The sequence below is a fragment of the Zeus faber genome (genome assembly GCF_960531495.2).
Source record: "Zeus faber genome assembly, chromosome: 6".
NCBI classification, from domain to species: Eukaryota; Metazoa; Chordata; class Actinopteri; order Zeiformes; family Zeidae; genus Zeus; species Zeus faber.
Window position 1 is genome coordinate 3,760,756 of NC_137201.1, and position 17,490 is coordinate 3,778,245.

The following is a 17,490-nucleotide window of genomic DNA, read 5'->3' on the forward strand; positions in this document are numbered from 1 at the left end:
AGTTTACTTGTATGTGTTTACAGGCCAGTCTTGCTCATTCCAATATGGCGGCGACGTTGACGTAGGATCATCTTGTTTTTAAACCGGCCGCAATGGGCAAGGCGAAGGACCTTAAGGTGTAATTTTTTATCCTCATTGTTTCAGTTTGGCACTGCACGAATATAACTGAACTACCTCTATGGCGGCGGATATTGTAAATATCTCATGACGTCTTCTTTTGAAGACAAACACAGGTGAATGGCTGCTTCAATCAGTGACAGTTTGTCCATTATAGGTTAATTATTCACCCAGTTGAATTCTCGAGGAGGCAGACCATACATTTTTTCTCTGATGGGTAAATGACGTCAGTATTGGCACCCAGTACCGATATTGAATCAGATCAGTCCCTTTTCAAGTATTGGGCGCGGAATGCAATTTGGTTGATGACATTAAAATATTGATTCTCTGTATCTAGCTCCAGCAAATACTGATTCAAAATCTTTAGGGAGTGCAGATCCAAGCCATTACTTTTACTGCACAGCATTGACTAAAACTGTTAGTTTGTGGTCACGAGTATATTGTATTTGACGTATAATCCATTTTCTGACATTGGAGAACATGGATGTATTCATTCTACATTTACCTGTGTACATGCACGAATGCATTTATGCACATATTTGGATTTGTATCTGGAGTGTGACTGGTTGGCCCTACCTTCGTCACAGAGGGACTCTGTGGAGGCGTTGACCTTGCTTCCCTTATTCAGAGAGTCGGTGGACTGAGAGAGAAACTTCAGGCCTTTCAGAGGCACATCATCCAACCTACAGGGGACCAAACCAGCAAATAATATTAGAGATTTTATAGAGAATAACTATTGATAGTAGGTAGAAAAGGTTCATGTCTTCACCGTGTACCTCGTGTATATGCCGTTCTTGTAAATAGGCTAGAGAGGGTTCAATACCTTGTTGACAGGTTTGGCATGTCCATTATTATTGTTATTAATAGTATATTTATTTTAAATATCCCACTTGCTAAAGGGAGGACTGAGTGGCAATTTGTCGATTGCGTATATAGAATTTGGAAAATTTCTCTCCTTTACTGTGTGTGTGTTTGTGAGACTCGCCCTGCTATGTTGCTGGTGGAGATGCTCTTGGACAGGTTGCTGTGTGTGTTGAAGGACAGGATGCTGGGGTTCCTCCGTGGGAATGCCAGGGCAATCTGATCCTCAGGGCCAGTCAGGGTGGACCAGCGGTCGCGGGATAAGGAGGAGGATGACGATGATATAGACGAGGATGAAGATGTAGCTGGAAAACCAAACAAACAACATATGAAAAAATAACTCAAATGAAATTGGATATGTCCATTCTGCAAGCAAGTAAAAAAAATAAAATCACACACACCCATGCACGCACACACACACACACACACACACACACCTCTCCTGGAAACCCAAACTAATTATAAATACAGTATATTGCTCTTCTCGTACAGCACCCGAAAAGAAGAGACGCATGCTGATTGATACAAGCCGCTCCCGAAAACGGTTTAGAGGACTATTTTGGGCTGCCCAAATAACATGGGTGGTTTGACGCCAGTTTAATGAGCCTGTGATGAGACACAGTTTATTAAAGAAAGTGTGGAGCTGAGCCGGGGATAAAGAAGCCACTTCCAGCACTCCCTAATCTGCACGGAGTGTGTAACCTCCTTTTGGGTTACAAATTAAATACATAAAATTTTAAACGTCACTGCTCGCTTCATTTTTTTCGAAAAAATAAAAAGTTTTTATTCCCTTGGATTTACATAATTGAAAGTCCCTATAAATTTTATATTTATTTCATTGATGATTGGGTTTTAGAGGCTGGTTCGTGTCTCCGTGATGACTGATGTGCTCAGAAGTCGTACAAAGTCACCACACAGAAGCTTTGGTCACAGAAAACATCTGCTGGTTGGATGACAATTGATAGTATGACACATCTTAAAAAAAATAAAATAAAATAAACAGTACCAGGCGGCACTGGTGTGTTATTAAATTATTTGGATGGATAAGAAATGATAATACGATTAACTGATTAATAGATTAATCAAAACACTTTAAATAACTATCTATACCTATAAAACGATTATGTTATAATCATGTTGATAACTGGCATAGTTGCTAGATATACATTTATATGTGTAAATGTTGCCAGTAACAAGTTAAAATGAATGCATGGTATCAGCTATAAATAGCTGTGTTCTTACATTTGCTCCGCATGTTCACAGCTGACCCAGGAACAGCTTCTGGCGCCAGTAACTGCTGCTGGAGGCAAATTTGGGACAGGATTAATAGGAACAAAAATAATGTGCAAATAAAATAATCAGTGCTTGATTACTTTTGCGACAAAGTGCATTTCCGAGTTGTTTCATAACAGTGGAGTTTGAATGGATACTATACAAAATGCATGCCGAGCTGCAAGGTATTTAAGATCAAGTTGCCGAAAGCCGCATGTTGTCATAAGGTGTCTGTGTTTTAAACTTACCTTTATTCTGCTCTTGGTGCAGGCGGACAGATTCTCTCTACAGCTCTTATGGACCTGTGCACCACAGTCTGAAAGCAACCCAGACACAATGGCTCTTATTTAAAAAAGGTATGCAGCAAGAATTTGTTTGTAGCATTTTGGCATTAATCTGTTATTAGCTGCAGTTCTCTATTCTACGGTTAAACAGCATTTACACCTGCCCAAGACCACGTACATGTTGTGAAATTCATCCAAATATAAAGTTAATATGAAAAGGCTAATTTAAAATTTCATTTTAATTTTTGTTATTTCTGAATTTGCCTCAGGATTAGGAAATGCAAAAAATTAAAATAAAATAAAATAACAACCCACTGTTTCGCCAATAACATCTTAACCAGACCTCAAAGGTACAATATCCAATATGCTTGTTGCACAAATTGTGGTTTGCAAATGTTATTGATCACAGCCAGTCAGTTCACTGTTATCTCAACATCTGCTGAGATTTCCAGCTGTCAAAACAGGCCCCCACAGGACTTGAAGAGAAAATGCCCCCCACCCCCAAAACTCAATCCCCGCTCAATCCCTGCCCCATGAACTACACCGCTTATTGTATATGCCTGAACTGGTTTCAATTTAGTTTGTGCAAGCATGGACAAAAATTCAGCTCCAAACAAACGGTGATGCAAGACCCCTCTGCTATAAAGGATAGAAAACACATCACATTTGGCAATGTTGACTTCCTTCCTTTATCCAATGCCACTATTTGTCCAATGTTAGTGATTGTGCCTTGAAAAATCTAACGAAACTCTCTTATTTGTCAGAAATGTTGGAAAGCTAAATTAAAAATGGTGGGTGGACTTTATGAGTCCTGTAGAGCGCAAAACAGACATCAATATGGGGCATCTTCGCCAATGTCATTTGAAATATATGTTCATAATGCTCTTTTAATGGGGACCCGTACTCGTCTAGGCCAATCAATCTCAAATCTTTGCCTGTTTTTGAGTGGCCTCTTTGAACAGAGACAGTGGGCGTCTAGTCAGCTGGCTGACGCGAGTCATACATTCTTCTTTCTCCCACGGGGCGCCGACCCCCACTGCACCGAGAACACACACTCCAGTGTGACACCACACAATCCAGCCAGTTGTCTGAGCGGACCAATGAAAAACACAGTCTGGCTCGCTCTCCCTCCCTCTGTGTCACACACACAGTGTTCCCTTTCACATGCTCTTAACAGCAGACACGGCGGATGGTTTCTCTGTATATCAAACAGGAAGTTTGTTTCTACGGCAACGGCAGTCTAAGCAGCTACAACGCGGACGGGCGTGTGCACAGGCAGGCAGTAGTCTGGCAGCTACCTCAAACACACACACACACACACACACACACACACACACACACACACACACACACACACACACACACACACACACACACACACACACACACACACACACACACACACACACACACACACACACACACACACACACACACACACACACTGATGCAACAGTTTGCAATATTTAGCGGATGGGAACCGGCCTGTCCTGCGTCTCTCGCCACGCATGGAAAATATTGAAAGCAATCTGGTGCATCTTAAAGGCACAGACCTTTTCTGTCTTGAAATAAGCTTTTTCCACACACAGACTGTCCACTAAAAGACGGTTTCTGCGCCATGCCTGCATTGTGCATCCAATTGACTATACCATGGCCCAACCACCGATAGTAAAACTGCTTTGGCTATGTTGATCTCTGAAGGGGCAGTACATTAGATATTTCAAAAAGGAGGAAAGTATAATTTAAACTGTGTCACATCCTCCTATTTTGTACAATTCTGGTCGGCCAGAACATACATTGCGAGACAAAGAAGACACAACATGGGTTGTGAGGCAGCAGTTTATGGTGTAATAAGGTTTCCTTATACAGTATGCATTTTACTTGGTTATAGAGACATCAAGCTATACAGCTTTGGGAATTTACACCTAATCATCAAAACATATCTAAAATGTCCGGTTATTTTTGCTGGAGCCTACTACGGGGTTCGTACAGGGCCTTGAATGTGACCGTTCACCTTGATCAAAAGTTGGTTGATTTCTCATAAGAGGAGATTTAATTGACATCAAAATGCTATTTTGTTTCTCCTACTGGGCATAAAAATAAAAAAAAAATCCACCATTTTGAATGTTGTCACTCAGATTTTTTGCACAAAAAAAAACCCATTAAAACTCAAGCATCTCGAAATGTTTGTATGAACTTTTTTGTACAAAACCTAATTCTTTATATTCCAGGAGAGCAGCTACGGTTGTTGCCAGAAGTTACATTTTAGAAAGAAGAATACAACCCGTTTATATTTAAATTAATAAATGCACGCATACAGTATCATGCTGTCTTTGTAAAGAATAACAATATGGGATGTATATCTGGTGAACCTTTTAAAAGACCATGGCAGCCATCTGTATTGTCAGATGCAAACATGTATTTGGACATTCATGTCTAGCTTTTCCTCTTGTGTTTTATTGGGTATTTTACATATTTTGGATGTCATTCCAAGTCAATGGAGTCAAAGAAAGAGCAAGACTGAGAATGTTAATACAGCAGCCAGTAAAATACAGCTTTGTGTTTAACTAATTAACAAAAGGAACTATGGATTTTCTTGGATTTTGTAGGAATTCTATTCTGATACTTGGCTAGTGAGTGATGAATGATTTGTCTCCACTACAGACATGCTGGGCTTTGTACTCTGACAGCTTGAGTTTTGTATGTAACAAATAACCTCTTGAATCCCCTCTTCCCCTAGGAAGAGGCAGAGACCCAAATGTGACTTAGGTTGAGTTCAAGGATGTTTAAAGGGAAGCTTTAGAGAAGTTGGTAATGTGGGTTTTCCAGACTTGCAAATTTTGTCTGCTTTAAACATATGCAAGTTCCATAGAAAATCTATAAGTTCCATAGAAGATCTTGCTTATTGGTTTAAATACTGACTCATTTCTGAGTTCACTAAGAAGCTGCTATTCAGTTGGTTTTATCTGGCCTACCTATGAATAGATATTCAACATAACTTAATAACTTTTCTGCATCATGGCTGATTAGAAATAAATCATTTTATTGTAGTTATCACAATGAGCTCATGGCAGACACCATGACCGACAATTTCAGCTATGAAAACCAAAGAAAAAAAGAGGAACACTACTAAATAAGCAAGTGCCATTTATATCTGTGAGACCGACAGAGAAGTAAGGAAGTACGAGAGACAGGTTGTAATAGCACAGTAAGAGGGATTACTTCATCCAGGATGGAGGCCATGACGGAAACAGGCTGAAGAGGAGGAAAGCAGGAAGGAAGGAGTCGAGAAGATGAAGAAAAGAAACAAGGGAAAGACGCAAGAGGCTTGCAGAAAAAAGGCCACTTTGTACTTTCTTTCGTACAGCACACTTGTAGGTTTGTAGAAATGGGTGACCGAAGGGATGGTAAAAGGAAAGAAGCAGAAAGAAGAAGTGAAAGGAGAGGTAGAGGACGAGTAGATGGAAATACTTGATCAAAAAGGGGAAGGAGTGTGTGTCTGACATACTTGTGCAGAGGAAGACTTCCTTGGCGACCAGGGGTCTGGTGCACTGTTGGCAGGTGGCAGAAGGAGGGGGTGAGGTCGAAGAGAAGAGGTGACCATTCAGTGGCCTCTTCTCCTTCTCCCTGCTCTCTCTCTCCTTCTCACCTTTCTTCTCCTTGTCTCTCTCCTAGAAAGAAAGGGGGAAGAAAACCATTCACCATGTATTTAGTCTTCAAAGCAATATGTGGCTTGGATGGGGCCAGTGGTAGGGTGGCGCATCAAACCTATAAAGAGAAGAATGGGCGATAAAACAACATTGGTAATTGTTTTATAACAATTCATGATAACTGTGACGAATGTTAACTGGATTTTGATAAGATTTTCACCTGATTTACAGTTCTTGTTTCAGTAAAATTGTATTTGTAAAGCAATTCTTAAAAAATGACAGATCGCCCCTGAAGGAGCAGTAAATATTAAGTAAATATTTTTATAATAAGAAAATTTGACCAGTGGGGTGGCATAGAAGATGTAAGATGAGTTTTTGCATCCCTTTCTTTCTGTATGAGAAAACAATCATTTACATTTTTTGTTACTCTGGTATAGTTAAAGGACAGATTCATAGGGTAATTTTATGCTTTAATCTTATCTTGATATTAAGAGTAGATATTCACTGTAGAATACAGTGGCTATTGTCACATTGAAATACCACATATTACTCAACTTAAAATAAAGCCTATCTAGATACTAGATAGGCTTGATATGTCTAGATCCGGGGTTTTTTTTGGCCAAAAAATTAAAAATAAAAATCTGTCTGGAGTGGCAAAACATATTTTAACCTTATAATGAAGGTAACACCACCTATTAAGTCTAAATTAGCCCTAGCAGCATTAGTGGAGTTTGGAGATTTGATCCAATTCTTAAAAGTACATTTGCTCTGCACTGCTTTTTGCGGAACTTTGTCTCATCCCCAGCCAGATACTTTCCTGCATATGCAGTGTGCTTGTTCTAAAAATGTCTTTCAATGTTACTTTTTTTTGTCTTTGGCTAATTTCTTGCCGCAGATCAAGCATACTGGTAAGACAGCATCGTCGGCGGTGAAAGCAAACAAATCTGTCCCCGCACTATTAAATTTTCTATTTTCCTCCAAGATGTTACTTTTTTTGTATTTTGAATCCATAGCTAGGCCTTGCTAGGGAAACTCAGGCACTGCTATTGAGGCCAGCCTACCCCTGGTTGACATATTTCTAACTTTCTACTCATTAAGTTCCTGTGAATATGGACAATTCATTCTATGTTCCATTTCATTGCTGATACTGGCTGTCTCCATTTGAGAACACCTTATACAGTATGTGCTACAAAACCCTGGATGGATCTAGTGGTGATTAAAAACACTAGTACGACTCCTTCGGATGAAACCCCATACATCATGCGATAGCCTTTCTACCACTATTAATAACCCACACGGCACCTTCAGTGCTACTTTAAGAATTGGATACATGTTCCAATGCTTGAGAAGGGTGGGTCCTATAAACATGCCGTGGTAAAGTAATTGCTTTGTGTTTGGTTCTATTCTGGGCGCCAAAGAGAGAGAGAGAGAGAGAGAGAGAGAGAGAGAGAGAGAGAGAAAGAAATCGGGGCAGCAGTCATTTCCCATCAATGACTGAGCATGCTGTAACGTCATTCACTAACACTGTAAACACGCAGGCCTATTATGGCCTGGTCTCTTAGATACAGGGCATTTATATTGACGGAAACTATTCTCTAATCACCTCAAGTTAAGGTTATACCGGAAAGCAAAATGGCTCCACAGCAAAGCTGGTGGAACTGTGAGAGTGATACGACGCTCTCTGTATTTCTTAAACAGACAATATTTTCTGACAGCCTTTCTAACAAAACCTAAGCAATTTACACAAGATAATAAACTCTTCACAAACGCACACAAATCTAATCACGACCATTGCCTACCTCATTGAAGAGCTTTTTACCTCGGCACCTTACGGAGCAGTGGAACCGCTTACAGAATATCTCTGACATTTCCTTGTCCGTCCGACAGTCCTTCTGTCTCCCTGTCGTATTGTTTTTCTAGATTGTTGTCCGGCTATCTAAAAAGCAAATTTTCTGCTGACTTGTTTTACTTGCATATTTGAACGTCAGCACGGATTAACCTCTTCATCATTTGGCCTGTTTCTTAATGCTCTCTCTCAGATGCGCTGTACATGCTAACGTTTGTGTGTGCCTTGAAATGGGGAAATGAGCAAGCATCTGCTGTAGCTGAGCCTCAGAGAGCAGAAGTACTGTGCGCGCGCGCGCGCACGCACGCACGCACGCACGCACGCACGCACGCACGCACGCACGCACGCACGCACGCACGCACGCACGCACGCACGCACGCACGCACGCACACGCACACACACACACACACACACACACACACACACACACACACACACACACACACACACACACACGAGTTATACTTTGCATCTGATCTTCAACATGTTCTCCAGAAAGCTTGCATTTTTGTCAGCGCTCTTGTTACATGAGTCCAAATGGCAAAATGTTGCTCTATTGCTTGTACCGCTAGTCCTGTTTTTTAGTTTTATGATTGTAATCGCACCTTGTAGATGGCAATTAACATTTTTGCGGTCCTTATTTAGTGCTGAAACCTTTTACTGTGCGCAACTGATGCCAACCATACGCTTGAAGATATGTGGCTGAAAAACAAACAAACAAAAGGTTTCAGCAGAAAGTGGTTGATGGGTTAGTTGACAGATGAGGCAGGCCCTGCCTCTTCCTTCCTGCCTGCAATGTGCCACTTCCTTGTGCTGGCCTTGCACACACTGATTCAATTTGAAACATTTTGACTATCAAGAGAAATTCATGTTAACAAATCCAACAAGGCAACATTTGCTTTTAGTGCATCTCAACTGGAACAGCATTGCAGATGTAGTACTGCTAAACTTGAAGGCTGCGTAACACATCCTACGATGTATATAACCATTGTCATAAACAAAGTGGTTCGAAATTCAACCCTTCTTTGCTCAATTAATTTTTTATCCACTGGAAAGTGGATGGCTGTTGGGTACTGTGGCACCCTCTTGTGTTAATTAAATATATGGATAACTAGAGTTAAATCCCACCTCTGATAGGCCTCAACCACAAGACCATATTGTAAACGCTTGGCCATTTATTTGAAATCACCTGTTTATTTGAAGTTACTGGATATTTTTAAGTGGTCAGAATTGTCATTGGCTAAATGGTTAAACAATTTAACATCCCTAGTATTGAGTGTGTATTTTAGGGAGTGCATTAAACACCACACTTTGCAGACGTGCCAACCTTGGGAAAACATTTTGAGTACCACAATAATGTAACAGGGAGTCTCCTTGGTGTTTGAGGTACTGCAGCTTAATGACACCTCGTTATTTACACTGCAGCCGTCTCGTAATGATGCTAATCACATCGTATGCAAGCTAACTATATACAGTATATAAAATAATCTCACTAGGATATACCCCTTGAAATACATAATCTCTTAAAGTTACCAAACATGTTTACCAACTAGAGATGCACCGATTGCATTTTTCTTGGCTGATTCCAATTCCTGATTTTAGTAGTATGAACTGCCGATTCTGATTTTGATTTTTCCAATTGTATGTTCATAATAAAACATTGACTATATATTGACTATGCATTGAATATATTTTACATTGTCGTCCGATCATATAGAGTTTATATCTGTGATGAGAGAAATTTTATTTTCATTTGGTCTCATTGGGTATATCTGCTGTACGTCAATGACAAATACATTGTGTGATCTGATCACGCGCATGTGATAGGGCAGCTGCACAAACCGACTACCACCGTAATTTTCAGTTACCACAATAGTGAGATTTCTGATTTTGGCACTGTGTTTATTACTGTTCATTATTCACGATGGAACAATAACAGAACATGAACCTGTTCCTGAGTTTCAATAAAATTTAATATGGGACTATCACCAAGTTTCAGTATGATGCAACCTGTAACTGGACATAACATATAACTAACATGGAAATGGCCAGTTCAAACTTTAAATGAAAGTCTCACTTTTGAGTGCAAATATACCTGTCTATTATGTTATATTGTACAATGGCATCATTCCAAAATCAACTGCAATCATTAAAAATTTATTTTAATAATGATAAATGGCTGACTCTTCTCAAGCTGGTTCACTGGAAGTCCTCCACTGAAACCAACTGAATCAAATCGAACAACTCGTTTTACTGAGTGACTCATCAAGTGCCGAGTCTCAGGAAAGAGTCTGACATTTCATCATGAGCAGAGCTCGTGCACTATGAACAACCAGAGCAGACACTCCACTGTAGTGTCAGCGATAGATAAATCATTTATCCAATCTTCTGTTTACCTTGAAGTACCCCCAAATATCTTTTTTTCCGCTCTTTTTTTCGAGTGTCACCTACACAACTACGTTACATTATGTTGATATCGGGTTTAAGTATCGGAGCATTTTTACGAGTACAGGACATGAGCACCATGTCGGGCGTGTAAATTTGACCGGCACAAAATCTGATAGATCCGACACTGAGCCGGTCACCAGCAGGTCGGTGCATCTCCCGTTTTATATGTAACATTACAGTCACATTTTCATTCTTGATTATTACTCCCACATTTCTCATTTTACCTGAGCAATGCAGCGTTATGCCTCGGTGGATAAAAAAGTACCCTTGCAATCTGAGGGATGTACTTTAAATACCCAATAAATGTACTGTACTGTTTTGTATTGATTGATTGTTCTGCTGAATTAAATTACAATGATATATATATATATATATATATATATAGATATATGTGTGGACAAATTTGTTGGTACCCTTACAGCTCATTGAAAAAATGCTTCATTCCTCCTGAGATGAAACTAAAAGCAATTTTCTCATGTATAGCTGCATGCTTTTGGTATGTCATAGAGTAAAGCAAAGAAACTGTGAAAGGAGATAAATTATCGCTAAAGAGACCAATTAGATTCTAACTTAGAAACGTAGAAAATATTATAATTAATTGGATTATAGTGATATTTCTAACTATCTGTTTTCTTTAATTGGTATCATACATGTCTTCACTCTTATAATCAGTCATTCAGCCGATTTAAATGGAGAAAAGTAGTCACTTTGCTGTTTGGTATCATCATGTGCACCACACTGGACATGGACCAGAGAAAGCAAATGAGAGTTGTCTGAGGAGATCAGAAAATTACAGACTTATGTTAAAGGTAAAGGCTATAAGACCATCTCCAAGCAGCTTGATGTTCCTGTGACGACAGTTGCAAATATGTGATCCACCCCAGCAAAACCTGCCATTTCATGCATTTCTAAAATCGCCAGGAGCAGCCAAATAAGTTGAAAAAACCTTTCGAGGAAGGAAAATTTGATTTTTCCAGATTCATGTTCCCTTGTGGGTTTTTTTATCTCTCAATGTATTTTCAAAACCAAGTTTGATTTATATATAGTAGACAAATGTTAAACCGTGGAGTTAAATATTCCTGTTTGATTACATGGGGAAACGCAGTTCACTTACCGAGCGCTGAAAAACACCGATCGATTGTTTCCTTTAAGTGATTGGGTTAGGGTTATTAGTTAGTGATTGTCCAGGTGAAGATCATTCATCATTATACGTGATGTGGAGTCACAATGTGAAACCGTTTTAAAAGAGTTCAACCTTTAAATCTGTCGCTTTTTGAGTGACAGTGGGCTCCATGGAGAAGACCCAAGAGGACTCCACTTTTGAAAGAAAGACAAAAAAAGCCAGACTGGATTTTGGTTAAATGCATATTGACAAGCGACAATGCTTCCAGGAGAATGTCCTTTGGACAGATGAATGAATCTGAATCTGTGTAGGGCACAATGAAATCTCAAGACTATCAAGGCATTCTGGAGCGAAACGTACTGCCTAATGTCAGAAAGCTCTGTCTCAGTCGCAGGTCATGGGTCCTCCAACAGGATAATGACTCAACACACACAGCTAAAAGCACCCAAGAATGGATAAGAACAAAACATTGAACTATTCTGAAGTGGCCTCTATGAGCACTGATCTGAATACTATCGAACATCTATGGAAAGAGCTGAAACATGCAGTCTAGAGAAGGCAACCTTCAAACTTGAGACAGCTGGAGCTGTTTGCTCCAGAAGAGTGGGCCAAACTACCTGTTGACAGGTGCACAAGTCTCATTGAGAGCTACAGAAACCGTTTGATTGCAGCGATTGCCTCTAAAGGTTGTGCAACAAAATATTAGGTTAAGGGTCCCATTATTTTTGTCCATGCCATTTTAATTTGTTTTATTATGTAAAATATTCTGCTGAATCAAAAAAGCAGTCTGATTTATATTAAATATGGAATAAACAATGATGGATGCCAATTACTTTTGTGAGTTTCAAGTTATTTCAGAGAAAATTGTGGGTTCTTCTTTTTTTGTCAAAGGGTACCAACAAATTTGTCCAGGCCATTTTAGAATATAATTGATCTCGTTTGCAATTATGTATTTCTTCACACAGTTTCTTGGCTTTACTCTGACATACCAAAGGCATGCTGGTATATTTTCATCACTTTTCAGGAGGAATAAAGCATTGTTTCAATGAGCTGTAAGGGTACCAATAAAGTTGTCCACACACACACTTTTTTTTGGCGTAGTTTCAGATGGCATTTTTTACCTGCGTATTTGGACCAAGAATTGCGTGGTTGGTACACAAAATGCGTGCAGGTTGGCAGGCCTGACATTGTAATGCGGTGGATTTCCAAAGCTATTCTGAGGGCAGCTAAAATTTTACGATCTCCTGCATGACGTGCGATGCTGTACTGAGGAAACTGTAGGTGATGTAATGCTGGAAGTCCAAATGTAAATAAACTAGTTTCCTGTTTGAAACTGGGCAAGATGAGCCAATCAGCACAGTTTATGGATGTCCCTGTGTGAGTGAGTGGCATGGAGATAGTTACACTTCCGTTGCGCACTGATCTATTGCTTGCAAAAATGTCATGATATGTAGTGTTAGCTTCGCTGTGATGGCCAATCGGCACTAACACGACAGCCAATCCGAATTGTCTGTGATAACAGTGGAAAAGGAGCATGCGTCTAGACCGATAAAACGTGTTTGGGAGTGGGACCCGACACTCAAATAGACAAATAGACACCGCGAGCGATTTCCCAGGGCTTAGTGACATCGCTGCACCTTTCGCAGTCGCTTGCGTTAGCTCAAGACAGGCTCATTGGAACAAAGTCCTTTTAATATTTTTTTGTCGCTTGTGTCACTGGCAGTGTGGAACCTGGGACAAGCACAACCCCACCATGTAGTTTGCTGTATAGAACAAGGAGAAACAAATCCACTCGCAGTTTAACCGCCAAACACAAAGGAAGAGACCCTGACCTTATTTTTCTTGCTCATCTTGCTGCGGAGGTAGCTGAACGTCCGGCTGACCTTCGTACCACCCCCTCCTCCTCCTCGGCCATCGCCATCGCTCCTCAGTGGGCCAGGCTCCTCCTCGCAAATACTGACGGACACAGAGCAGAATTTGCTTCAGAAAAGGTCTAAGGTCCTGGCCATGCTTATAGGCACCTCCTTTGGTCAAACATATTTTATGTTCTTGCCATTTTCAAGATTTTCAATAGAGCTTTTACCCAATATATAGACAGATAAATCTTAAGGAGATAGTTATAATAATTATAGATAATTATTATTATTTTGTTTTTATTTATTTATTTGTTTTTGGCAAACAAGTTAAAGGTCCTCAAGTTTGTAGTTACCCAAAGAGGTGGCGCTAGTGAAGAAGAAGTTTTGTTTCATTGTGAGTGGGTGCACAAACTTGGATAATTTAGTACAATTTTTGGCAAATAATGTTAAGAGATGTACTTTTCAGTTTTTGGTGCTAAAATCAGTTACAGGTCAGGATTGTGCAGCGAATGTGAAATACACTACAAAGCCAAAAGTGATCCTTCAAATTGATGGGTTTGGCTATCTCAGCCACACCCATTACTAACAGGTGGATCCAATCAAGTACACAGCCATGCAATCTCCTTAGACAAACATTTGCAGTAGAAATCAGTTTGTCAATCAATTTCTGCCCTGCTAGATCTGTCCTGGTCAAAAACAGATCTTATGGTTATAAGATCTGTTTTTGTGAAGTGGAAATGTCTAGGAGCAACAACAGCTCAACTATGAAGCGGTAAGCCACACAAGCTCACAGAACAGGACTGCCAAGTGCTGACGCATGTTGCGTGTAAAATAGTTTGTCCACTCACTACTGAGTTTCAAACTGCCTCTGAAAGCAAAGTCAACACGAGAACTGTCATTAGCATCATGAACTGGATTTCTACGGCCAAGGAACTGCACAGAAGCCTAAGAACACCATGCGCAATGCCAAGAATTAGCTGAAGTGGTGTCAAGCATGCCACCATTGGACTCTGGAGCGGTGGAACTGGTTAACTGGAATGATGAATCACGCTTCACCATCTTGCAGTCAGACGAATCTGAGTTTGGTGGATGCCAGGAGAAGGCTACCTGCCTGAATGCAAAGTGTGAACTGTAAAGTTTACGGGCAGAGGAATAACGGTCTAGGGCTGTTTTTCATGTTTTTGGCTTAACTCTATTGAAGGGAAATCTTCATGCTAAAACATAAAAGGACATCCTAGAGAATTGTGTGCTTTCAACTTTGTGGCATTAGTTGGGGGAGGGCCCGTTTCTGTTTCAGCATGATAATGCCCTTGTGCACAAAATGAAGTCCACAAAGAAATGGCTGAAAGAACTGACTCTGGTGTGGAAGAACTTGACTGGCCTGCACAGAGCCCAGATCTAAACCCCACTGAACACCTTTAGGATGAATTGGAATGCCAACTGCGAGCCAGGCCACATCACCAAACATCACTGCCTGACATCACTGATCCTCCGGTGTCTGAATGGGAGCAAATAACCCGCTACCATGTTCCAAAATCTAGTGGAAAGCCTTCCCAGAAGAGTGGAGGCTGTTCTAGCAGCCAAGGGGGGATTCACTCCATATTAACGGCCATGATTTTAGAATTAAATGTTCAGCGCGCATGGTGTTCTGATGTCCACATACTTTTGGACACATAGAGTCGATGAAAATTGCGAATAAATACGAGAGGTGGCCTTTAAGAAACTGGGGTCAATGTATGTGAACTTCAACATTGGCCGAAACACGATTTACAACCTTCAATTAAAAAATAACTGATCACATGCACGAGACAAAAAAAAAAAAAAGTAGCAAATGTGGCAAAAAATCTAGTTAAATGATTCTGACCACCAAATTCCATTTCATCCATATCAACAGATCAATCAATCATGTTCTTACCTGTATTCTAGTGACCCGGAAGTACTAGAGAATGGCCCCGCCCCTATAGGAAGTGAAGACAAACATTGACACGTATGAGGACAACATAATCAGATGTCTCTAATGGGACTGACATTCGGCCAATTATGGATTCCCAGAGTGTCCAAATCTGGCAGGTGGCATTTCAAAATCCATCATTGAGGTTGGCTACGTAAAAACAGGATCCACAATGTGATGTAAAATTGCTCTGAACACAATAGGTCCAAATGAGACTGAAAATGAACACATGGCACTACAAACTACATTCATCATAAGGATTTATGACCCCAAATGGCAACATAGTAGATACAAAGAGTGAAAAACAGGTGAGCAGTACAGAAGAGAAGTTTCCAGGTATATGCAGCTGTAGTAGAAATTCAGAAGTCAGTAGTAGCAGACTGATAGTAGTGGAGTAGTAGTGAGGTCAAAACAAAGATTTTTTTTTTTATTGACTGTGGCAGTCACACTTCCAGGATAAGGTACAATGAGGTTGTACTGTACATCCACATGATTTACATGGTTTTGGTCATCTACTACTAGATGTTGGAATGGGTTAGGTTATAATTAAATGTTTTAATTGAACAAAGAACAGTGCTAAGCATTGCCCGTGTATCTCCGGTAATTATCTTCTAGAGCCAATCTGGACTACGCTGTGAAAGGACTAGATCAAATCAACTTGGGAAACCATTGGCGCCTGTGGGAATTCAACCAAGGTAGAAGGCACAGAAATTTGATCAATGCATTGATGAGGATGCCAGGCAGCAAACAGACGTAGGGACAACAATTGTATCTGCCGAATGTAAAGAGTGGAGTCGAAAAGGAAGGCAGATTTCAATTTGGATAGAAAAAATGCAACCTTTGTTTAATTCAGAGATACTGCTGGGCCTAGGATGTGTGGGGCTGTTGGTAGGGAACATCTGTTTGATTTAGACAAGCCATATCATCGAAATAAATGACACTGTTCCGACAACAAACCGTTCCAATTATTATAATTTTTTTCCCAAATGTATCAGTCAACTGAACCTAGGAGATTTGTATTTGTTTTTGGTAGGAGTTTAACTAAACCAATTAATTTAGGATTCAGTTAGGACCTGGTTTCATGTATATTCATACATGTTTTGGTCATTCAAACATTGCAGTTTCCCAAACGACCGTCATTTCTGCGGAGTTCTGCTAAATTCAATCTTTTAATATCAAAAGAGATGTACAGATCTTTTTTAACTGGTATACCATGTATCACAAGACTTTATCTGACCTCTTGGGCCTGCGAGTTATAGCTTTACATTACACAAGGACTGCCATTCTTTATTTCATGGATTTGTAAGTTTTAAATGTGTGAAACATAATGACTGATGCACAATTTGAAAAAATATATAGGTTATGGCATATGCACATAGTTATAACCAATGCAGTTGGTCGATGAAGGTCATGGGGTCAGTTGACGAAGAGATTCTGGACGGGGCGACAAGAAATAGAATGGATAGAACAAACACACCTCTGTACAGTAATTAGTAGGTTGGTCCACATAAGATTATTGCAACAGAAGACTAATCAGGACAACAGCTCAATGGTGCATGGATATTGGAACTCTGAAAATTTTTGACATTGTTCTGATTGTAGTGGAGGGGAAAAAAAGTATTTTTCGGTCTTTAAACTTTGTTTAAAACACACAGCATTGTAGAATACAATGGCACATGATAGAACAAGTGTTCAGTGTATCCATTCTGATTCGGGGGGGGGGGGTACACACAGCCACAGCTGTACTTGTAACTGTACTTACTCCCTCCCTCCAATTCCTCGTCGCTGGAGAAAGAGCCAAAAGAAAAGAGGCTTCTAGTTTTAGGGAGGAATGGGGAGATACTGAGGGAGAAGCTGATGCGTCGCTTCACCCGAGGCCGTCCAATCGCTGAGGAGGCATTTGGAAAAGGAGGCGGGTGCAATCAACAATGAAAAGGTTTGTAGGTCATTGAATTTCATTACAAATAAAATTTTAATAAATAACTACAGTAGAACTGCTGTTTATCTATAACTCACTTATATAAACGTACCCATCAACCAAACCAAATATTTTTCTCTCCAGCCAGCCAAGCACAAAATTAT

At 40.1% G+C, this 17,490-nt stretch overlaps 1 protein-coding gene across 5 annotated transcripts in view; it reads right to left on the reverse strand.

The window, feature by feature from the left end:
- akap13 (A-kinase anchoring protein 13) overlaps positions 1-17,490 on the reverse strand; it is a 65,477-nt gene that overhangs the window by 16,686 nt on the left and 31,301 nt on the right. For 4 of the 5 annotated variants that reach the window (XM_080002619.1, XM_080002618.1, XM_080002616.1 and 1 more), the window contains 7 exons: positions 15,373-15,415; positions 13,434-13,557; positions 6,043-6,205; positions 2,499-2,566; positions 2,221-2,278; positions 1,103-1,283; positions 694-800 (listed from right to left, as the gene is read on the reverse strand). In XM_080002619.1, the coding sequence (XP_079858745.1) occupies positions 694-800; positions 1,103-1,283; positions 2,221-2,278; positions 2,499-2,566; positions 6,043-6,205; positions 13,434-13,557; positions 15,373-15,415 (744 nt within the window). The remainder of the gene's footprint in view (positions 1-693; positions 801-1,102; positions 1,284-2,220; positions 2,279-2,498; positions 2,567-6,042; positions 6,206-13,433; positions 13,558-15,372; positions 15,416-17,490) is intronic. The other variant, XM_080002617.1, reaches the window with a different exon arrangement.